The sequence below is a fragment of the Tachyglossus aculeatus genome, chromosome 1 (genome assembly GCF_015852505.1).
Source record: "Tachyglossus aculeatus isolate mTacAcu1 chromosome 1, mTacAcu1.pri, whole genome shotgun sequence".
Classification (NCBI taxonomy): domain Eukaryota; kingdom Metazoa; phylum Chordata; class Mammalia; order Monotremata; family Tachyglossidae; genus Tachyglossus; species Tachyglossus aculeatus.
In genome coordinates this window covers 48234420-48259382 of record NC_052066.1, presented here as the reverse complement: position 1 = coordinate 48259382, position 24963 = coordinate 48234420, and the positions used below count along the sequence as shown (strand labels likewise).

Sequence of the window (24963 nt, the reverse complement as noted above, 5' to 3'; positions counted from 1 at the left end):
CTCTATACGTTGCCAGCTTGTACTTCCCAAGCGCTTAGTACAGTGCTCTGCACACAGTAAGCGCTCAATGGGTGCGACTGAATGAATGAATGAATCCCCCCCGCCTTACCTCCTTCCCTTCCCCACAGCACATGTATATATGTTTGTATGCATTTATTACTCCATTTATTTATTTTACTTGTACACATTCTATTTTATTTGGTTTATATGTTTTGTTTTGTCATCTGTCTCCCCCTTCTAGACTGTGGGCCTGCTGTTGGGTAGGGATCGCCTCTATACGTTGCCAACTTGTACTTCCCAAATGCTTAGTACAGTGCTCTGCACACAGTAAGTGCTCAATAAATACGATTGAATGAATGAATGAATATATGTTGCAAACTTGTACTTCCCAAGCGCTTAGTACAGTGCTCTTCACACAGTAAGCGCTCAATGGGTGCAATTGAATGAATGAATGAAAGAATTCCCCCAGCCTTACCTCCTTCCCTTCCCCACAGCACCTGTATATATGTTTGTACGTATTTATTACTCTATTTATTTTACTTGTACATATTCTATTTATTTTATTTGGTTTATATGCTTTGTTTTGTCATCTGTCTCCCCCTTCTAGACTGTGAGCCCGCTATTGGGTAGGGACTATCTCTATATGTTGCCAACTTGTACTTCCCAAGTGCTTAGTACAGTGCTCTGCACACAGTAAGCGCTTAATAAATATGATTGAATGAATGAATGAATGAATACCCCCGCTTTACCTCCTTCCCTTCCCCACAGCACCTGTATATATGTTTGTACGTATTTATTACTCCATTTATTTATTTTACTTGTACACATTCTATTTCATTTGGTTTATATGTTTTGTTTTGTCATCTGTCTCCCTCTTCTAGACTGTGAGCCCGCTGTTGGGTAGGGACTGTCTCTCTATGTTGCCAACTTGTACTTCCCAAGCGCTTAGTACAGTGCTCTGCACACAGTAAGCGCTCAATAAATATGATTAATGAATGAATGAATGAATGAATGAATTCCCTGAAGAGGCTTGGGCGAAGAAGGGGGTCTGGGCTCATCCTCATAACCTCGCTGGGCTCCAGGGTCCTCTGGTCTGGCCCCGAAGCCCATGGGAGGACAATAAGTGGAAACAACACATCTGCTATGTGACCTTGGGCAAGTCACTTCACTTCTCTGGGCCTCAGTTACCTCATCTGTAAAAGGGGATTAAGACTGTAAGCTCCACATGGGACATTGACGGTCTCCAACCTGATTTGCTTGTATCTAACCCAGCGCTTAGTACAGTGCCTGGCAAATAGTAAGCACTTAAATACCATTATAAAGAAAAAAAAAACTCTTCCTGACAAGGGTAAAAACCTTCTTCTATTGCAACTGATTACTCTGATGAGATATTCATAGAGGGCTTTTCTCATGGATTCCTAAGGTATTATGGTATGCCTGTTTTTAAATAAAAAAATCCAGGCACTTTAACATGTGTTTGGGCAGAGTAACCTTTCTGGGTCTGATCCCACAGCGAGCCAGGGTGAAAAATTTTCCTCTTGGATTGAGTTGTTCCACTTTAGGAGGAAATGACCTCATTCAGGGCACTAAATAGGCCTGAATTATGGGAATACAGAGTAAGCAATAATAATAATAATTATATATATTAATTTCTTATTATTCATCCAGCACGAGGGTAGAACACGATCATCAGATCAGAACTAGCCGGATCCACAAGGGGCTCACAGCCTAGGAGGAAAACATAACAGTTCTGCAGGTATTGAAATGATCCCTGTGTTTCTATTTCAGTGTTTAGGACAGTGTTTGCCATCAAATAAGTACTTAACGAATGCCATTATTATTATTAACAGATATTTTCCCCCATTTTACAGATGAGGAAATTGAAGCACAGAGAATAATAATAATATTAATGGCATTTATTAAGCGTTTACTATGTGTAGAGCACTGTTCTAAGTGCTGGGGAGGTTACAAGGTGATCAGGTTGTCCCACAGGGGGCTCACAGTCAATCCCCATTTTACAGATGAGGTAACTGAGGCACAGAGAAGTTAAGTGACTTGCCCAAAGTCACACAGCTGACAATTGGCGGAGCCGGGATTTAAACCTATCACCACTGACTCCAAAGCCCGTGTTCTCTCCACTGGGCCACACAGTTTCTCTTAGAGAGAGAGAGAAATAAAATGACTTATCCAAGGTCATATAGCAGGTAAATAGCAGAGCTGGGAGTATAACCCAGGTCTCCTGACACCCAGGCCCATGCTCCTTCCATTAGGCCGTGCTTCCCAGGGGACCTGGGTTCTAATCCCAGTTCCACCACTTGTCTGCTGTGTGACCTTGGGCAAGACACTTAACTTCTCTGGGCCTCATCTGTAAAATGATGAATCCCTGTTCTCCCTCCTGCTTAGAATGTGAGTCTCATGTGGGACAGGGACTGTATCCGACATGATTAACTTGTATCTACCCCAGTGCTAGACATACAGTACGCCTTAACAAATACTACAATTATTATTCGTTCATCTGGATTTTTCTACCGAGGCAGTTGTCTTGATAGAGGATCTTGGAGATAAAGGGGAAAGTCTTTGCAGGGTCACATTAACTGAAGTTCGGGAGGGGTCGGGGAGAGGAGCAATCATCCAGTGGACACCCCCCCCCGATGCATACACACACACATGACGCTCGATGATAATGATTATAACATTTGTTTAGCGCTTACTGTGTGCCAAGCATTGCTCTAAGCGCCGAGGTAGATACAAGTTAATCAGGTTGGACACAATCCCTGTCCCACATAGGGCTCACACTCTTATCCCCATTTTACAGATGAGGTAACTGAGGCCCAGAGAAATGAAATGACTTGCCCAAGGTCACACAGCAGACATGTGGCAGAACTGGGATTAGAAGCCAGGTCCTCCTGATGATGTCATTTCAGCCCCGCCAGCCAGAGTGGTGGCAGGGATGTTAGGGAATTATGAGTGGTCTTGGCAGTTGGAGCTTTGGCCTTTAATCCTGGTGGTACTTCCTAATGCACCTCCCCTCCTCCCTTCCTTTTCATGCTTCTTTCCTGTGACTTGCTCTTCTGGAAGTGAAGGCAACTACACAAGGGTCATTGGGGAAGAAGAGATCCCCCTTTCTTCCCCCTCCCAGTCTGAATGACACCCCGCAACACAGCAGGGTGGCACCCCAGGAGTAAATACCCATCCACAGTGGGCATGCAAGTAACCTCTGCTCCAGGAAACTGCTAAAGGAGATGCCACCAAATCCCAGAACTGCCTCTTAAACACACTTTTCCCCTGTCTCTTCATTGTCGGCTTAATGACTCTCCAACCATGAGTTTAGATCAGGATAAGTTGCCAACTTGTACTTCCCAAGCACTTAGTACAGTGCTCTGCATACAGTAAGCGCTCAATAAATATGATTGAATGAATGAATAAGCATCAGGCATCATCACCTATTGGCCTTTATCACTTCCAGTGGGTTTACTGAGATGGCACCGTACCTCGTTCTCGCCTGTCCCACCATCGACCCCCGGCCCACGTCATCCCCCGGGCCTGGAATGCCCTCCCTCTGCCCATCCGCCAAGCTAGCTCTCTTCCTCCCTTCAAGGCCCTGCTGAGAGCTCACCTCCTCCAGGAGGCCTTCCCAGACTGAGCCCCTTCCTTCCTCTCCCCCTCGTCCCCCTCTCCATCCCCCCCATCTTACCTCCTTCCCTTCCCCACAGCACCTGTATATATGTATATATGTATATATGTTTGTACATATTTATTACTCTATTTATTTATTTATTTATTTATTTATTTTACTTGTACATATCTATCCTATTTATTTTATTTCGTTAGTATGTTTGGTTTTGTTCTCTGTCTCCCCCTTTTAGACTGTGAGCCCACTGTTGGGTAGGGACTGTCTCTATATGTTGCCAATTTGTACTTCCCAAGTGCTTAGTACAGTGCTCTGCATATAGTAAGCGCTCAATAAATGCGATTGATGATGATGATGATGAGGCTGTGTGGATTTTAAAGGAACAATCCCAGTATATATTGCTCTTGCTCTCTCTCCCCTCTTCTCTTCTCCCCCGACCCTCCCAGCCCCTTCCCATTCCCTGCAATTTACAGAGGAGCATTCCCTGAAGAGCTGGATGTGAAGATTTGGGCTAATCCATAATGCTCCAAACAGCTGCTATGTTGGTAAGGTCAAGAGGGGATCAGTCAATCAGTCAATTGTATTTACTGAGCGCTTACTGTGTGCAGAGCGCTGTACCAGCCCTTGGGAGAGTACAAAATAACCGAGATGGTAGACCTGTTCCTTTGCCCATGATGAGTTTAGACAGGGGGAGACAGGCATTAATATAAACGAATAAATTACAGCTATGTGCAGAAGTGCTATGGGAACAAGACAGAGGGTGAATAAAGAGAGCCAATTCAAATACAAGGATGAAGACGAAGGGAGTGGGAGAAGAAGATGAGGGCCTAACCAGTATTCTAAAATCACTGTGGTTAGGGAATGCGTCTACTAACTCTGCTATCTACCAACTCTGCTATACTGTTATACTGTACTCTCCAAAGAGCTTAGTAATAATGATAATAATAATAACTATGGCTTTGGTTAAGCGCTTACTATGTGCCAGGCACTGTACTATGTGTTAGGGTGGATACAAGCAAATTTGGACACAGTCCCTGTCCCATATGGGCTTACAGTCTTAATCCCCATTTTACAGCTGAGGTAACTGAGGCAAAGAGAAATGAAATGGCTTCCCCAAGGTCACACAGCAGACAAGTGGTAGAGCCGGAATTAGATTCCATGACCCTCTGACTCTCAGGCCTGTGCTCCATCCAGTATGCCACGCTGCTTCTCAGTACAGTGCTCTGCACAGAAAGTGCTCAATAAATACGATTGATCGATTGATTGGAAGGCCTCTTGGAGGAGATGTGCCTTCAGTGAGGCTTTGAAGGTGGGGGGAGTGATGGTCTGTCGGATAATGAAGAGGGAGGGCATTTCAGGCCAGAGGGAGGATGTGGGTGAGAGGTCAGCAAAGCTAATAAGGGGGTCGGCTGGGCTCCCTATAAGACTGAGGCCTTAGGTTTACACCCTGGTAGCCTCTGCCTTAATATGGCCCTGAATCTTGGGAGCAGTCAAATAGCACCAACAGAGGAAAGAGCAGTAAAATTGTCTAGATCCAGCGACAGAAGCACAACAGGGGTGAGCGTGGGACCACCGAACTAGATTTTCAGGCACATACACTTTGGTCTCCCATCACACCTAGCATTGGGATCACTCAAAATCAACCCAGCATCCGCTCTAGCCCCATCAGGAAAAAGAGGACATTCCTCCCACCTCAGCCTGCACTGAAAAGTCTAAAGAGGTGGGCAGGGACTGTGTTAGAAGGCCCCCAACAAAGCTCGTGTAGCAATTATAATTATTATGATGTTTGTTAAACACTCATTCTGTGTCCATCACCGTTCTAAGTGCTGGGGTAGATAAAAGTTAACCAGGTCGGACACAGTCCCTGTCCTACGTGGGGCTCACTGTCTCAGTAGGAGGGAGAACGGCTATTGGATCCGCACTTTTCAGAGGAGGAAACTGAAGCCCAGATAAGTGACATACCCAGGGTCACACAGCAGGCAAGCGGCAGAGCTAGGATTAAAACCCAGGTCCTCTGGCCTGTGTTTTTTCCACTAGCCCACACTGTTCCTAGTGTACAGCAAGAGCCACCCAGAGAAGCAGCATGGACTAGTGGAAAAAACACGGGCCTGGGAGTTAGAGGACATGGTTGTAATACTGGCCCTGACCCATATCTTCTGTGTGACCATGGACAAGTCACTTAACTTCTCTGTGCCTCGGTTCCCTCGCCTACAAAATGGGGATCCAACCTACCTCACCTCCCTTCTCTCCCTCTACAGCCAGCCCACACCCTCTGCTCCTCTGCCGCTAATCTCCTCACCGTGCCTCGTTCTCGCCTGTCCCGCCATCGACCCCCGTCCCACGTCATCCCCCTGGCCTGGAATGCCCGCCCTCTGCACATCTGCCAAGCTAGCTCTCTTCCTCCCTTCAAGGCCCTACTGAGCGCTCACCTCCTCCAGGAGGCCTTCCCACACTGAGCCCCCTCCTTCCTCTCCTCCTCCTCCCCCTCTCCATCCCTCCTGCCTTACCTCCTTCCCTTCCCCACAGCACCTGTATATATGTATAAATGTTTGTATGTATTTATTACTCTATTTATTTTACTTGTACATTTTTATTCTACTTATTTTATTTTGTTAATATGTTTTGTTTTGTTCTCTGTCTCCCCCTTCTAGACTGTGAGCCCACTGTTGGGTAGGGACCGTCTCTATATGTTGCCAACTTGTACTTCCCAAGCGCTTAATACGGTGCTCTGCACACAGTAAGTGCTCAATAAATAAATGAATGAAATGAATGTTCTCCCTCCTACTTGGGCTGTGAGCCCCATGTGGGACCTGATTGTTCTGTATCTGCCCTAGCACTTAGAATAGAGCTTGGAACCTAGTAAGCACTTAACAAATATTATTACAATTATTATTAAATCCAAATCCTGACATTAGCCAGCGTGCCAGGGCTCTGGAACCACTGCACGCTGAGCTGCGGAGCCAGATGGCTTTCATCTAGCCCGAACCAGGGCACCAGTTGACTGAGCCACCCAATTAGCTGCTGGCAGACACCACACCGAGCTTTGCAGGGAGGGATGCTATTACCTCACTGTCTAAGTCTTTTTCTGCTTTTCTTGTTTGTCTGGTGACTGGCTCTTCCCTGAGCTTATTTCTAGACTGTGAGCCCGCTGTTGGGTAGGGACCGTCTCTATATGTTGCCGACTTGTACTTCCCAAGCTCTTAGTACAGTGCTCTGCACACAGTAAGTGCTCAATAAATACGATTGAATGAATTAGCATCTCTTCACTTTTCAGACTGTGGTCTTTTTTGGAGATCAAGAACTCTCCTGTTGGGTCTTTAACCCACTGGTCTGTAGCAGATGCTGAATGTTAAGGTAACCTGCCAGTCTTGTGAATATAAAGAAACTACACAAACTAAACAAGCTCGCCACCGACTCTCCTTTTTTTCCATATTGGCAGCCCTCACCCACTACACTTCAGCGTGGCTATGAGAAGCAGCATGGCTCAGTGGAAAGAACATGGGCTTGGGAGCCAGAGGTCACGGGTTCTAATCCTGGCTCCACCACTTGTTAGCTGTGTAACTTTGGGCAAGTCACTTCACTTCTATGGGCCTCAGTTACCTAATCTATCAAATGGGGACTAAGACTGTGAGCCCCATGTGGGACAACCTGATCACCTTGTATCCCCCCAGCGCTTAGAATCAATCAATCAATTATATTTATTGAGTGCTTACTGTGTGCAGAGCACTGTACTAAGCGCTTAATAATAATGGCATTTGGTAAGCGCTTACTATGTGCAAAGTACTGTTCTAAGCGCTGGGGGGGATACAAGATGATCAGGTTGTCCCATGTGGGGCTCACAGTCTTTATCCCCATTTTACAGATGAGTTAACTGAGGCTCAGAGAAGTTAAGTGACTCACCCAAAGTCACACAGCTGACAATTAGTGGAGCCTGGATTTGAACCCATGACCTCTGACTCCAAAGCCCGTGCTCTTTCCACTGAGCCACACTGCTTCTAACAGAACAGTGCTTTGCACATAGTCCACGTGTTTTGTTTTGTCTTCTGTCTCCCCTTTCTAGACCGTGAGCCCATTGTTGGGTGGGGACCATCTCTATATGTTGCCAACTTGTACTTCCCAAGCACTTGGTACAGTGCACACAGTAAGCGCTCAATAAATACAACTGAATGAATGAATGAACAAATGCCATCATTATTATTATTATTATCATCCCACTTTCTTGGTTTTCTTCCAACCAAGCTTTTAACTGCACCTCACCCTCAACTCTCTGGCCTCAGGTCCTTGCTCATGCTGTTCTCCAGATGGGGACTCCCTCAGCCTCACCTCTGCCGAATCTGATGGTCCACAGCTCCCCTAACCACTTTTAAAATCCCACTCTGTCCAACAAGCCTTCCCCAATTAATTCCCAGCACCCCTAGTGGGGTGCCAACAGGCACCCCCATCATACAGTTATTTCTACTATCAGTCAGTGTAGCTTCGTGGCTAGAACATGGGCCTGGGAATCAGAAGGACCTGGGTTCTAATCCCACCTCCACCCCATGTCTGCTGGGTGACTCTGGGCAAGATCATTTCACTTCTCTGGGACTCAGGTACCACATCTGTAAAACGGGGATTAAGAGTGTGAGCCCCATGTGGGACATGGACTGTGTCCAACCTGTTAACTTGTACCTACCCCAGTGCTTAGAGTAGTGCTTGACACATAGTAAGCACTTTGCAAACACTGTAATTATCAATTATTATTAATAATAATCATATCTAGTGCTTACAATGTGCAGAGCACTGTACTAAGCACTCGGGAGAGTACGCTATAGCTCATGGTGGGTGGCGAACGTGTCGACCAACTCTGTTAAAATGCACTCCCCCAAGTGCATAGTACAGTGCTCTGCACACAGTAAGCACTCAATAAGTATGATTGATTGATCCTCAGCCCTCAAGGATCTCATAACATTGAGGGGGAGTCAGGTATTTTGTATAAATGGATACTCAATTGTATACTCAATTTTTTTAGGGTATTTGTTGAGCACTTACAATATGTCAGGCACTTTATTAAGCGCTGGGATAGATACAAGTAAATCAAGGTGAACACAGTCTATGTCCTTTATGGGTCTCATTTTACAGATTAGGTAACTGGGGCACAATGGAGTTAAGTGACTTGTCCAAGGTCACAAAGCAGACAAGTGGCAGAGCTTGGATTAGAACCCAGATCCTCTGACTCTCTGGCTCATGATCTTTCCATTATTCATTCATTCCGATTATTCTATTTTTTATTATTATGATGCCTATCTCCCCCATTAGAGTATATGCCTTAGTGGGCAGGGAATATATCTCTTGCTTCTACTGTACTTTCCCGAGGGTTTAGTACAGTTCACTGAAATCAGTAAGTTTGTTTGCTTTATGGAATTTGCTAAGCGCTTACAATGTGTCCAACATTGTTCTAAGAGCTGGAGTAGATATAAGTCAATTAGGTTGGACACAGTGAGTGTTTAATAAGTGGCATTATTACTAATAATAAATAATAATTACGGTATTTGTTCAGCACTTACTATGTGCCAGACACTGCTCTAAGCACTTCTAGACTGTGAGCCCACTGTTGGGTAGGGACCGTCACTATATGTTGCCAACTTGTTCTTCCCAAGCGCTTAGTACGGTGCTCTGCACACAGTAAGTGCTCAATAAATATGATTGATTGATTGGGGTAGCAGCCTAGCTCAGTGGAAAGAGAACGGGCTTTGGAGTCAGAGGTCATGGGTTCAAATCCCAGCTCCGCCAACTGTCAGCTGTGTGACTTTGGGCAAGTTACTTAACTTCTCTGTGCTTCAGTTACCTCATCTGTAAAATGGGGATTTAGACTGTGAGCCCCACGTGGGACAACCTGATCACCTTGTAAGCTCCCTAGTGCTTAGAACAGTGCTTTGCACATAGTAAGCGCTTAATAAATGCCATTAGTAGTAGTAGTAGCAGTAGTGCCACCTCGACTCTGCTCAGTGCAAAAGGTTTATCTAGACGCCAGCTTTCTCTAGGTTTTCCAGCCTGTCTGGGTCACCACTGGACAGGAGACAATGCTCATTTCTAATGACTTGGCAAGCATCATGTTAGCTCAACAGCAACTGTCTGGGAGTCACTACACTCTCAGCACAGAAACAAAATTACAAGATTAATTTCAAGTAGAAAATAAAACTGCTTTTTCATCATAAACCACCCCCTAAAGCTGGATCCATGAAAGAATGTAGAGGACTGGAGCACTCCTCCTCTTTGCCACATTTTGGAAATAGTTGTTTCCCCCACTTAACCCCTTTTCTCTCGGTTTATTGCACCTCAAATACATGTATTCCTTAAGAAAAGCCCAACTTGTTCCTAGCTTCAGAGAAACGTCATTCGTTAATTCTCACTTTCTCCTTTATTTGGATAGAAACACGTTCCAGTCCCTGCTGTGAACAGACAGTGGAAATGCACATGGCTGTGAGTTCTTACCAGAGAGGATGGCAAATTGCCTGTGAAGTTGTTCTATGATGTCCACGGCCACCAGTGGCCTGATCTCCCTCTGCATGATTTCATCTGCATGAAAAGAACACAAAAATCATTGCCAAAACCAATGAGTTAAGTCCTCATAAACAACATTAAAAACAAAACAACAACAAAAAACCCCCCCAAAACACAGGGTTTATCACGCTCGGGTATTATTAATGCATCATTTTCTTGGGGCTTTACTCTATTTCTCACTTCAGCTTGGCCACTTCCCTCTGAGAAGCACAGTTTCAGTGCTTTGGGGAGCTGAGGACCTTGTACAAAAGCCATCCAGAGCTTTTCCCCTCCCTCTCAGACCAGAACAACAATTTCTAGATTAAAACCATCCCCTCCCCTCAGCTTCTTTTGTAAGGAAGAAAATTAAACACAAAAAATTAGGAGGTGCATAGATTTCTTTTACATTTTAAAAATTAAATTAGAAGAAAGTCTGCTCTTCTTGGGGGCCAGGAGGCAAAAAGGAGAAAAAAAGAAGAGATCAAAACATAAATTACAGTGGAAACGCAATCACATGCCATACGGTCGACTATGTGTTTTTTTTAAAGATTGAACGTTAAATCCAACCTTTTTTTCTCTACTCAAGTAATGGCAATTAACTAAATGAGGGGATTTGTTTGACCCTCACCATTCTGGAGGGCAGGGTCAGCATTTACAGAAATTAAGGCTGGAACCTGGAGTTGATCTACAAGGATTTTTAATAAAACACTATGAAGTCACTATGTGTGAAGGCAATTCCACAGCAGGGGGCCGGAGGGTTGGAAGAATCTGAGGTATAGATTGCTTTAAAGAAAACTAATCTCTAAAGCCAATTTTAGGACTGGCTGCTACTTCCCTTCTTCCTCCTCAGTACTATCACAGCTGATTTTTAAGAAACTTGGCTGACTGAAATGTTGCATTACTCTAAAGGAGCTGGAATCGTTAGCTCCCTGCTCCAGCTGCATGGATAGAAGTGGGAGAAATGAAACACGTGCAGAATCTGATATCACCGCAGTCAGAGGAGAGAAAACATTTCCGATACCACAGAAATGTCTCTGGTGAGAAGCTGCAATCCGCTTGGGAAGGAAAGACTGCCTGCGTGAGCTAAATAACCCTTTTCTGGCCAGAGTCTCCATTCTTCTTCTTCATAGTTTACACGGGTCTGAGGCTGTAGGACTATATATCCCAGGAATCCCCCTGGAGCTCAGTAATGGCTCACCTCTTGTTCAGCTGTGAAAATCAGAGCAGAGGCAGGGTTCGCTGCCTGCCCAGGGAAAAAACTGTTGACAAAAATATCAGGTTGGCAAGAAAATAAGCAGAAACCAGTTACTGTTTTAAGTAAACTCTGTGAAGTTCAGCAGTCTGGAGTCTTCTTCTATTTGTACAACTGCCAGGCTAACGTTCTAGCTGTACCTCATTCTCAACTCTCCTGTCTCCATCCTCTTGATTATGAGAAGCAGCATGGCTTAGTGGAAAGAGCACCAGCTTGGGAGTCAGAGGTTGTGGGTTCCAATCCTAGCTCTGCCACTTATCAGCTGTGTGACTCTGGGCAAGTCACTTAACTTCTCTGTGCCTCAGTTACCTCCTCTGTAAAATGGGGATTAAGACTGTGAGCCCCACAGGGGACAACCTGATAACCTTGTATCTCCCCCAGTGCTTAGAACAGCGTTTAGCACATAGTAAGTGCGTAACAAATACCAGCATCATCATTATGCTGTTCTCCCTCACTGTAGACTCTCCTAATAATAATAATTGTAATATTTGTTAAGCACTTACAATGTGCCAGGCACTGTACTAAGTGCTGGGGTGGATATAAGCAAATCGGGTTGGAATGGGGCTCACAGTCTTAATTCCCATTTTACAGCTGAGGTAAGTTATGCATTCATTAATTCATTCAATCGTATTTATTGAGTGCTTACTGTGTGCAAAGACTGTACTAAATGCTTGGAAGAGTACAATATAACAACAGACATTACTGTCCCCAGCAAGCTCAAACTCTAGAGGGGAAGACAGATATTAATATAAATAGATAAATAAATTATGGATATATACATATGTGCTGCGGGGATGGGAGGGAGGATGATTGAAGGAGCAAGTAAGAGCGGCGCAGAAGGGAGTGGGAGAAAAGGAGAAGGAGGGCTTAGTCAGGGAAGGCTTCTTGGGGGAGATGTGTCTTCACTAAGGTTTTGAAGTGGGGGAGAGCAATTATCTGCTATAAGGAGGGAGGGCATTCCCAGCACAGAGAAGTGAAGTGACCAGCCCAAGGTCACACAACAGACAAGTGGAAGTGCTGGGATTAGAACCCAGGTCCTTCTGATTCTAGCCACTAAGCCACCTTGCTTCCCCTTCTCCATCCCCTCGCTCCTGCTGTTCCCCCCACTCTTGATCCTCCTCTCTCCATCCTCTCGCTCATGCTGGTGCCCCTCTCTCTCAACTTCCCTGTTTCCATCCCCTCCCTCATGATTTCCCCCTCGCTCTCGATGCCCTCGACTTTCCTGTCTCCATCCCCTCACTCATGCTGTTCTTCCTTTTGACTCTCCTGTTTCCATCTCCTCGCTCATGATTTCCCCCCTCGCTCTTGATGCCATCCCCTCTCCCATTTTTGGCCCCTCACTCTTGCTGTTCACCAGCATGGGACTCCCTCCCTCCCCCCATCAGCTCTGCCACAACTCCCCATGTTTAAAGTCCCCCACTAAAATCTCCTTTCTTGGGCCTTCCCCAATTAACTACCCAAATAATAATGATGGCATTTATTAAGTGCTTACTATGTGCAAAGCACTGTTCTAAACACTGGGGAGATTATAAGGTGATCACAGTCTTAATCCCCATTTTACAGATGAGGTAACTGAGGCCTAGAGAAGTGAAGTGACTTGCCCATAATCACACAGCTGACAATTGGCAGAGCCGGCATTTGAATCCATGACCTCTGACTCCAAAGCCCGGGCTCTTTCCACTGAGCCACGCTGCTTCTCCAAGTCACATTAACCTATCAGCCACATCTAGCACTTTAATATTTATTTATGCCCTCCCTCTGCATTTATGTACGTGTCTGATTAACTCAGTCATTCATTCAGTCGTATTTAATGAGCACTTACTGCGTGCAGAGCACTGTACTCAGCACTTGGGAGAGAACAATATAACAATAAACAGACACATTCCCTGCCCACAACGAGGTTAAAGTCTGGAGGGGGAGACAGATGTTAATATAAATAAATAAATGACAAATATGTGCATAAGTGCTGTGGGGCTGGGAAGGGGGATGAATAAAAGGAGCAAGTCAGGGTGATGCAGAAGGGAGTGGGAGAAAAGAGAAGGAGAGAAACAGCATGGCTAAGTGGAAAGAGCATGGGCTTTGGAGTCCGAGGTCATGGGTTCAAATCCCGGCTGTGTGACTTTGGGCAAGTCACTTCACTTCTCTGGGCCTCACTTCCCTCATCTGTAAAATGGGGGTGAAGACTGTGAGCCCCCCGTGGGACAACCTGATCACCTTGTAACCTCCCCAGTACTTAGAACAGTGCTTTGCACACAGTAAGAGCCTAATAAATGCTATCATTATTATTATTATTATTATAATCAGGGGCAGCCTGTTCGGTCAACTTATTTATTCTGGTTACTCCATTTGCAATCATGCTTAGGTCTGCTTCCCCTGTCAGAGTGTAAGCTCCTTGTAGGCAGAGAACCTGTCTCACTCTTATTGTACTTTTCCAAATGTCGACTAGAATGCATTGCACTCAATGGGAGCTCAATAAATATCTTTATTACTACTACCACCTCTGGGAAAACTGAGATAACTGCCTGGGATCTCCTCTGGGTTTTAGGGGAACCCTCTAAAATGCTAGGGGGCCCTACCCTCCTACTTTCTGTGAGCCCCATGTGGACCTGATTATCTTGTATGTAACCCAGTGCTTAGTACAATGCTTGGCATATAGTAAGTGCTGAACAAATACCATTATTATTATTACGTACCGTACTATAGTTCTGCGGTCCACAATGCCAGTTTCTTGCAAATCAATCAATCGATCAATCAATCATATTTATTGAGCGCTTACTGTGTGCAGGGCACTGTACTAAGCACTTGGGAAGTACAAATTGGCGACATATACAGACAGTCCCTACCCAACAGTGGGCTCACAGTCTAGAAGGGGACAGAGAACAAAACCAAACATATTAACAAAGTAAAATAAATAGAATAGATATGTACAAGTAAAATAAATAGAGTGAAAATATGTACAAACATATATACATAGATACAGGTGCTGTGGGGAAGGGAAGGAGGTAAGACAGGGGGAATGGAAAGGGGGGTGAGGGGGAGAGGAAGGAAGGGGCTCAGTCTGGGAAGGCCTCCTGGAGGAGGTGAGCTCTCAGCAGGGCCTTGAAGGGAGGAAGAGAAGGTTATTAAGATTGTGAACCCCACGTGGGACGGGGACTGGTTCCAATCCGATTATGTTGTAACTACCCAAGCACTTAGTACAGTGCCTGACACATAGTAAGTGATTATCAAGTAATATCATCATCATTATCATCTGGAAAATGGGGATTAGGGCTGTGAGCTCGTGTGGGTTATGGACTGTGTCCCTCCCTAGAATTTAGAAAATTGCCCGGCACCTTGTAAGTGCTTAACGATACCATAAAAAAAGAAAAGAATGGCCACTGTGGTCAGGGAAGGGGGTGGAGGCTGGGAGGTCAGTGAAGGGTGAGGAGAGAGAGAAGAGACGGGGGGAGATCAGTGCAGAGGGAGAGGGCTAGGAAACATCTCAGGGGTCCGCTGGCAGGGAAGACGGAGAGGGCTTTTGTCCTAGAGGAACGGACACCCTCACAAGAACCCTCCCCAGGGCGGCCTACATGTCCTCAGCATGGCCCGGAAAATGCGCGCATACGAGATCAGGAAGGAGAGTAAGGAGATCAAACCCAAGCCTGAACCAATGACATCACTGACATCGATGACAAGGTGGTTTCCAGAACAAGAGGCATTCACCAGGGAGCAGACATCACCGAAAAACTGTTAGACCTCGTGGAGTCTGCAGAAGCCCAAGGAGACCGTTCCGACCATGTACATCACTCCAAACATTCCCGCGCTGAGGCAGGAGGAGGCAGCCATTTTTAGGCAGGCCCCTCGGTTGACGATGACCCCATAGCGCAGGGGGTTGCAGATGGCCACGTAGCGGTCGTAGGACCGCAAATAAGTTCATTGTGGGCCGGGAATGTCACTGTTAACTGCTTTATTGTACTTCCAAGTGCTTAGTACAGTGCTCTGCACATAGTAAGCACTCAATAAATACAACTGAATGAATATTTATTGAGCACTTACTGTGTGCACAACACTGTAACCAAGCGCTTGGGAGAGTATGATACAACAACAAATAAACACACTCCCTGTCCACAAATATGATTGTCTGGTTAATATGTGATGTGGGATTGAGTTCTAGTGTTCTGCCATAGCAGGAGAGTGTTCTGCCATAGGGGGAGAGCAGACAGTGCCCAGGAGTCTCATTCGGGGAAAAGGGGCCTGAAGGTAGCCAGACCAGGATGGAGAAGGAAGAGGAACTAAAGAAAGAGCCTGCCAGTGATAATAATAATATGATGATGATGGTATTTCTTAAGCGCTTACTATGTGCAAAGCACTGTTCTAAGCACTGGGGAAGTTACAAGGTGATCAGGTTGTCCCACAGGGGCCTCATAGTTTTAATCCCCATTTTACAGATGAGGTAACAGGCACAGAGAAGTGAAGTGACTCGCCCAAAGTCACACTGCTGACAGTTGGCAGAGCCGGGATTTGAACCCATGACCTCTGACTCCAAAGCCCGGACTCTTTCCATTGAGCCACGCATGCAATTCCAGCCTTCCCTACCTGAAGTCACTGATTCTAGGCAATCAATCAATCAATCAATCGTATTTATTGAGCGCTTACTGTGTGCAGAGCACTGTACTAAGCACTTGGGAAGTACAAGTTGGCAACATATAGAGACAGTCCCTACCCAACAGTGGGCTCACAGTCTAAAAGTTGGCAAGGGTCCCAACTGCTGAGATGGACTTGTACAAACGATATTACTGCTGAGATGGACATCTACAAACGATATAGAGAAAGTACTGACTTGCAAACTTTTTTATGCAATTGGGTATCAGTCGGAGAGATCATCTATTTGTCCCATAGTTAGGCCTAAGTGGCCAGTGCCCAGAAAACAGGGGTAGAGCTGTGCAGGGAGGGAGCACCATCCCAGGCACTGTGGGGAGAGAGAGCCAGAGGGAGAAACCACAGCTGGTGAAGAAAATGCAGCTCCCCAATTCCTGTCTTCATCCTTGCCTCCTCCAGCCACAGTGTCCTCCAAAGGCAGCCTCTGACCCCCTCTCCTTCAAGGAAATGGATCTGGGGTTGGGAAGAAAATGTACTAAGGATGAGAGGGGAGGGGGATCCAGGAGGAGATGTAGGCAAGGATGAGAAAGAGGAGAGAAGGGAAGGGAGGAGGAGAAAGTGGGAGGGGGAGAGATTTGAGGTAGAGGGAGGAGAAAAAGTGAAGTGGGGAGGAGGGGAAATGAGAAGGAAGGGAAGAAAGAAAGAAACAAAAGGGGAAAGGGACAGTTGGCTAGCCCAGTCTCTGAGAAACAGCGTGGCTTAGCAGAACAAGCGCAGGCCTGAGAATCAGAGAATCTGGGTTCTAATTTTGGCCCTAAAGTTGCCTGCTGTGGGACCATGGGCAAGTCACTTAACATCTCTTGGCCTCAGTTTCCTCATTTTTAAAATGGGGATTTGATGTCCATTTTCCCTTCAAAAACTGCGCGTCCCACGTGAAACTGGGACTGTGACCAAACTGACTACTTACAACATAGTAAGCACTTTACAAATATAATAATTCTTGAGTGGACAAGTTTGCCCAGCCTTTTTAAGAGACTGAGTACATTGCAGTTTGATGCTCGACTTTATCCCAGAGAATGGGATTTTTACCACCTTGGTTTTATGATTCAGGAATAAGGAAAAAGCCATAGGAAAGAGGAGATCATCCCAGTTTTGCACAGAATGGAAAACAGTGTCAAATAAACTCTTTGTTTAACCAATAAATCAATCAAAAATATTTACTGAGCACCTACTGTGTGCAGAGCACTAAAGGAGTTCGTTGTGGGCATGGAATATGTCTGTTTATTGTTGTATTGTACTCTCCCAAGTGCTTAGTACATTGTTCTTGTTCTACAGACAGTAAGTGCTCAATAAATATGCTCGAATGAATGAATACAAATGGAGAGGGGGATCCAAGTAAGGGGGAAGTCACGAGCAAGAAAGCGGGGTGACATCTTGGAGACTGACAACCAGTCTCCACACAGATAGGCCTCAACAAGCCTGTTTGTCAGTCACAAAGGAGGGAGATTGGAGATCTTATACTCTATACCTTCTAGACATCCCCAGAGGAAAAGAAAACCTTAGTCAAACAAGTGCTTTCCAAAAATAACCCTTCTTCCCTTCTGCTTGCTCTAAAAGTAAGGCTATGCCCCATCAAGGGAAAATTGGAGCAAACTTCCCTTTCATTTTATTCAATCGTATCTTTTGAGTGCTTATTGTGTTCAAAGCACTCCCTCCCGGTGAGATTGTAACCTCTCGAGAGCAGGGATCAGGTCTACCAATTTTACTGGGTTCTCCCAGACACTTAGTCAAGTTAGACACTCAACAAATACTGCTGGTTCTATTGGTGACTGATTGACTGGTTCCCACCTCCCTATAACAATAATAATAATGGCATTTGTTAAGCGCTTACTATGTGCATCACACTGTTCTAAGCGCTGGGGAGGATACAAGGTGATCAGGCCTTGTACAGCAGTATAGCAGGCCTTTTGAGTACCTCCTTGCCGGAGAGTCCACCTGTTTTCTTGACAGTATCTTCTATTTTAATGGTATTTGTTGAGCGCTTACTATTCATTCATTCATTCAATCGTATTTATTGAGCGCTTACTGTATGCAGAGCACTGTACTAAGCGCTTGGGAAGTACAAGTCGGCAACAAATAGAGACAGTCCCTACTCAACAGTGGGCTCACAGCCTAGAAGGAGGAGACAGACAACAAAACAAAACATGTAGACAGGTGTCAAAATCATCAGAACAAATAGAATTATAGCCATATGCACATCATTAACAAAATAAATAGAATAGTAAATACATACAAGTAAAATGTGCCGGGCACTGTACTAAGCACTGGGGAGAGATACAAGATCATCAGGTTGGACACAGTGCATGTCCGACACAGGGCTCCCAGTCTTAATCCCCATTTTACAGATGAGGTAACTGAGGCATAGAGAAGTTAAGTGACTTGCCCAAGGTCACACAGCAGATGAGTGACTGAGCCAGGGCTAGAACCTTGGTCCTCTTACTCGCAGGCACGTGCTCTAACCACCAGCCCACACTGCTTCTCTGCTAGTGATAGTATCTGCTAGTGATTAATGCTTTCACAAAGGAGATAGGGACCAGATTGAGATGCCCTTCCCCACCCAAGCTATCAATCGTATTTATTGCATGCTCAGGACAGTGCTTCACACACATATTGGGAAAGTACAATATAAAAACTATCAGACACATTCCTGCCCACAACAAGCTCACAGTCTAGAGGGGGAGACAGACATTAATATAAATAAATAAATATATTTATAAATAAATTACAGGCATATAATAATGATAGTATTTGTTAAGCACTTACTATGTGCCAAGCACTGTTCTAAGCACTGGATATATACATCCACTCTCACTTGGTCATCCCAATAATGGAGCAACTTCCTCTGCTGGCTTCTTCCAATATCAGAGTCACTTCCCTAGCCAGCCCCCGAGACCTTTAATGTATTCTGCTTCCCTTTGCCTCAAAAGCCACCCACACCACCAGCTGTTAGTGACTTCTGAGATCCGCTCTTCAGATGTGGCCTTGATAAACCAACTCTGTTGAGAGGGAAGTCAGGAGAGGAAATTTCATTCTATTTTTTTAATCAAGTCATTTCTAAACTAGCCCACAGTTTGTTTGTTTGTTTTTTTAATTTTACCTGTTTTGCTTCCTTGGTAGGAGGCCCAACTTCCTTTAGTCCCCAGATGGATGCATTTGAACTACAGAAACAGTCCTTTGACTTGAATGAACTGAATGTACTTCTAATGCAATTCATTAGCAGCTCCCAATAACCAAGTTCCTGAATTCCAAGTTGCAAAACTAGATCTGGGAGAAGTAGAACAACCAGTTACACTTCTTCCCTTTGCCTTAACCAATCGATACAATTGATCCACGGCACATCCACGGACATTCCCTAGAGAGAATACCACTGTTGTTGCCTCAGAAGATGGAAATCTGGTTGCCATTTCTTAGTTTCACCCTGTCTCATCTGTTTGTTCTTCAGCACTGCATCTTTCACAGTAGGGCCTTTTTTCAACAGAAAAGGAAAAAAATGCTACTCCTTCCTTCCACAGCTTTTATGCATTTAGTTACAATACAGTCAATTGCTCTCCCCTACTTCAAAGCCTTACTGAAGGCAAATCTCCTCCAAGAAGCCTTCCCTGACTAAGCCCTCCTCTGCTCTTCTCCCACTCCCTTCTGTGCTGCCCTTACTTGCGCCTTCATTTATCCTCCCTCCCATCCCCACAGCACATATGTACGTGAGCTCCCTCTCTCCAGGCTCGTATCTCCTCCTGCCTACAGGACATCTCCATCTGGATGTCTGCCCGCCATCTAAAACTCAACATGTCCAAGGCTGAGCTCCTTATCTTCCCTCCCAAACCCTGTCCTCTCCCTGACTTTCCCGTCACTGTAGATGACACTATCTCATAAGCCCACAAACTTGGTATCATCTTCGACTCCGCTCTCTCATTCACCCCACACATCCAATCCGTCACCAAAACCTGCCGATCTCACCTCCACAACATCGCCAAGATCCGCCCTTTCCTCTCCATCCAAACCCTTACCTCGCTGGCTCAATCTCTCATCCTATTATGACTGGATTACTGCATCAGCCTCCTCTCTGATCTCCCATCCTCCTGTCTCTCCCCACTTCAGTCTATACTTTACTCTGCAGCCCAGATTATCTTTGTAAAGAAATGTTCTGGGCATGTTACTCCCCTACTCAAAAATCTCCAGTGGGGAGATGTGATCTACCAGCCCCTCGGCCGTCTCAGGGGTGTCTGATCACATGAAGAACGTCTCTCTGATGACCATCATCAACGGTGATATATACTGAGCGCTTACTAGGAACAGATCACTCTACTTAGTGCTTGGGAGATCAGGATACACAAAGTTAGCAGAAACGTTCCTTGCCCAAAAGGAGCTTACAGTCTAGTGGACCCAGAGCAAGGACCCTGTCGTAAAATCCCATGACCTCCAAAGCCGTCCCTGGCCAACGGCGGACTCTGCCTCGAGTCCGTTCGGGAAATTTTCAGTAAAGCTGGCAAAGCCTTAAATAAAAGGAGGTAAAAATTTGGGGCCTGGGTCTGTGCCCCCAAAATCCACTGTGGGGTTCGTGCCCCCACCTGCCTAACACCTAAGTGGCTTAGTGGAAAGAGCCCGGGCTTGGGAGTCAGAGGTCGTGGGTTCAAATCCCGCCTCCGCCACTTGTCAGCTGTGTGACCTTGGACAAGTCACTTAACTTCTCTGGTGCCTCAGTTACCTCATCTGTAAAATGGGGATTAAGACTGTGAGCCCCACATGGGACAACCTGATCACCTTGTATCCTCCCCAGCGCTTAGAACCATGCTTTGCACATAGTAACAAATACCAAAATAGTTATTATTATTATACTTCAGTCAGCTGGCACTCTCTTTGAGTCCTCCCAAGTTTCCCTCTGCCTTTTTTAACAGGAAAAAAGTCCTCTAGACTTTAAGCTCCTTATGAGAGGGGAACAGGTCTACTAACTCCCTTGTATTGCATTCTCCCAAGCGCTTAGATCTGCACACAGTAAGCACTCCATAAATACAATTGATTGATTGATTGATTGCTCAGGAGGTATCCTCAGATGGCTTCTAGGCACAGACAGAACCTGGTCCTACTCACTGTATCTCGATCTCCCCCTTCTCTCTGTCTCAGCACTCTTTATTTTCATGGTTAAGTGCTTACTGGGTATCAGACACTCTGCTAAGTGCTGAGGTAGATACAGGCTAATCAGGTTCTAAGGAGTCCATGTCCCATGTGCGTTCCACAGCCTCAATCCCCATTTTATAGATGAGGTAACTGAGAATCAGAGAAGTGACTTACCCAAGGTCACACAACAGACAAGTGGTGGATCTGGGATTAGAATCCAGGTGCTTCTGACTCCCAACCCCATGCTTTATCCACTAAGCCATGCTGCTTCTATACCCTTTAGGATCTGTACCCTTTTGGAACTGGATATTCCCTGCTCCCCAGCCCCACAGCATTCAGCACTTAGAACAGTGCTTTGCACAAAGTAAGAGCTTAATAAATACCATTATTATTATGTCCATTATCCCCATACTCTCCCATTTCCCTGTCAGTAATTTATTTTAATGTCTGCCTCCTACCTACTCTAGACTGTGAGGTCCTGTGAAGTCTGAAATGCCCTCCCTCTGCACATCCGCCAAGCTAGCTCTCTTCCTTCCTTCAGAGCCCTACTGAGAGCTCACCTCCTCCAGGAGGCCTTCCCAGACTGAGCCTCCTCCTTCCTCTCCCCTTCTTCCCCCTCCCCATCCCTCTGCCTTACCTCCTTCTCCTCCCCACAGCACCTGTATATATATATATATATATATATATATATATATATATATATATTTATATGTATATATGTTTGCACATATTTATTACTCTATTTATTTTACTTGTACATGTTTATGCTATTTATTTTATTTTGTTAATATGTTTTGTTTTGTTGTCTGTCTCCCCCTTCTAGACTGTGAGCCCGCTGTTGGGTAGGGACCATCTCTATATGTTGCCAACTTGTACTTCCCAAGCGCTTAGTACAGTGCTCTGCACACAGTAAGCGCTCAATAAATACGATTGAATGAATGAATGAATGAAGTCCTTATGTGAAGTCCTTATCTACCAACTCTACTGTATTGTTCTCTTTCCAAGCACCAAGGTGCTCAGCACATAGTAAGCACTCAATAAAAACCACTGCTTGATTACAAAAATAGTTGAAGTAAAAACAGCATTTCTTTCTTGAGTTCTGGTGAAAGGATTAAATAACACTAATGGATTTTACAGACAGTGAGAATTGGGGATTTTTTTTCCTTTGACATATTTCTGTTGAAAGAATAATTTTTTTTCTTTGGCAAAGGTTTTATTTTTCCTTTTGGGGGAAAAGAAATATTGTATGAGGAGGGAACAAAAGAAATGCAAAAATAAGAGAAAAGAAAAAAATCTTATTATTATTATTAGTAATAATAATAATTGCATTTCTTAGGTGTTTATGATATGCCAAGCACTATATCTTGGGGAGAAGTAAACTGGGAGAGGTGAGAAGTGAGGAGTGAGAGATAATAATAATAATAATGATGGCATTTATTAAGCACTTACTATGTGTAAAGCACTGTTCTAAGCACTGGGGAGGTTACAAGGTGATCAGGTTGTCCCATGGGGGGCTCACAGTCTTAATCCCCATTTTACAGATGAGGTAACTGAGGTACAGAGAAGTGAAGTGACTTGCCCAAAGTCACACAGCTGACAATTAGTGGAGCTGGGATTTGAACCCATGACCTCTGACTCCAAAGCCCGGGCTCTTTCCACTGAGTCACGCTGCTTCTCTGAGAAGCAGCATAGCCTAATGGATAGAGCACAGGCTTGGGAGTCAGAAGGACCTGGGTTCTAATCCCAGCTCCACTACGTGTCTGCTTTGTGACCTTGGGCAAGTCACTTAACAATAATAATAATAATTATGGACTTTGTTAAGCGCTTACTATGTCCCAGGCTAAGTGCTGGGGTGGATATAAGCTAATCGGGTTGGATGCCGTCCCTGCCCAACATGGGGCTCACAGTCTTGAGCCCCATTTTATGGGTGGGATAACTGAGGTCCAGAGAAGTGAAGTGATTTGCCCAAGGTCACCCAACAGACAAGTGGCAGAGGAGGCATTAGAACCCATGACGTTCTGATTCCCAGGCCTGTGCTCTATCATCATCATCATTATCAATCGTATTTATTGAGCGTTTACTGTGTGCAGAGCACTGTACTAAGCGCTTGGGAAGTACAGATTGGCAACATATAGAGACAGTCCCTACCCAACAGTGGGCTCACAGTCTAAAAGGGGGAGACAGAGAACAAAACCAAACATACTAACAAAATAAAATAAATAAAATAGATATGTACAAGTAAAATAAATAAATAGAGTAATAAATATGTACAAACATATATACAGGTGCTGTGGGGAAGGGAAGGAGGTAAGATGGGGGGATGGAGAGGGGGAGAGGAAGGAAGGGGCTCAGTCTGGGAAGGCCTCCTGGAGGAGGTGAGCTCTCAGTAGGGCCTTGAAGGGAGGAAGAGAGCTAGCCATGCTGCTTCTCTGGGCCTCAGTTACCCCATCTGAAAAATGGGGATTAAGACTGTGTCCCCCTGTGGGACAGGGACTGTGTCCAACCTGCTTAATTGTATGTACCCCAGTGCTTAGTTCCTTAGTGTCTGGCACATAGTAAGGGCTTAACAGATACCATTAAAAAATGGGACTGTGTTAACTGGCAACCATGAAAGGACATCAAACTGCAGGAGCCTCCCTGCCCCTTCTTGAGCCAGCCCCCCATGGGAGGGGGCACTACCTGATGCCACCCCTTCCACAACCCCATAGTCCGGGGGACTCAAAACTCCTGGTCCGGGAATTTCGCTTCTATCAGAGGCGAGTTTGGGTGTTTCTGGCTTCTTCCAGCACTGGTTACTTCATTCACTCATTCAATAGTATTTATTGAGCGCTTACTGTGTGCAGAGCACTGTACTAAACACTTGGAAAGTTAATGAGAACTTCAGAACCCTAAGGAAGCTGAACCTCCTGATTTACTCCCAAATCTGAATAAATACCAATAAATGATTACTGTGGTTAAAAATGGGGGAGAAACAGACAAACTGCAGCAATCAGCAATTCAGGCACCATGCTTTCTTTCTATTTGATCATCATCATCATCATCAATCGTATTTATTGAGCACTTACTATGTGCAGAGCACTGTACTAAGCGCTTGGGAAGTACAAGTTGGCAACATATAGAGACAGTCCCTACCCAACAGTGGGCTCACAGTCTAAAAGGGGGAGACAGAGAACAAAACCAAACATACTAACAAAATAGAATAGATATGTACAAATAAATTAAATAAATAAATAAATAGAGTAAAAAAATATGTACAAACATATATACATATATACAGGTGCTGTGGGGAAGGGAGGGAGGTAAGATGGGGGTAAGATAACATTGATCATGCATCAATTGTTTAACAATAATAATAATAATAATTGTATTTCTTTAAGTGCTATATGTCAATAGCTATTCTAAACGCTGGGGTGAATACAAACAAATTGGGTTGGACACAGAATCTGTCCCACTAGGGGCTCACAGTCTCAATCCCCATTTTACAAATGAGATAACTGATACACAGAGAACTGAAATGACTTGCCCAGGGTCACACAAAAGACAGGTGGCAGAGCTGGGATTAGAACCCAGGTCCTTCTCACTTCCAGGACCAGGTTCTATCCACTGTACTGTGCCATTTAGCTCCCTGGTGCTTCTATGTCATCATCTGTGACATGGATATAAATTTATGAATTTGCTTTATAGTCTTAGGACTGATGAACAAGAAATTAAACAATGACGACAGACTATACCAAAACTAGGACTCCTAGAAAAGGAAGAGAAGGCGAAGAAAGAGGAGGAGGAAAAAGAAGAAAAGGAAGAGAAAGGAGAG

The 24963-nt window shown here is 45.0% G+C and overlaps 1 protein-coding gene across 1 annotated transcript in view; it reads right to left on the bottom strand.

Annotated features, from left to right (window-relative positions):
- MCF2L2 (MCF.2 cell line derived transforming sequence-like 2) overlaps positions 1-24963 on the bottom strand; it is a 491086-nt gene that overhangs the window by 417546 nt on the left and 48577 nt on the right. Inside the window, exon 2 of the mRNA XM_038758478.1 lies at positions 10103-10186. Within this exon, the coding sequence (XP_038614406.1) occupies positions 10103-10186 (84 nt within the window). The remainder of the gene's footprint in view (positions 1-10102; positions 10187-24963) is intronic.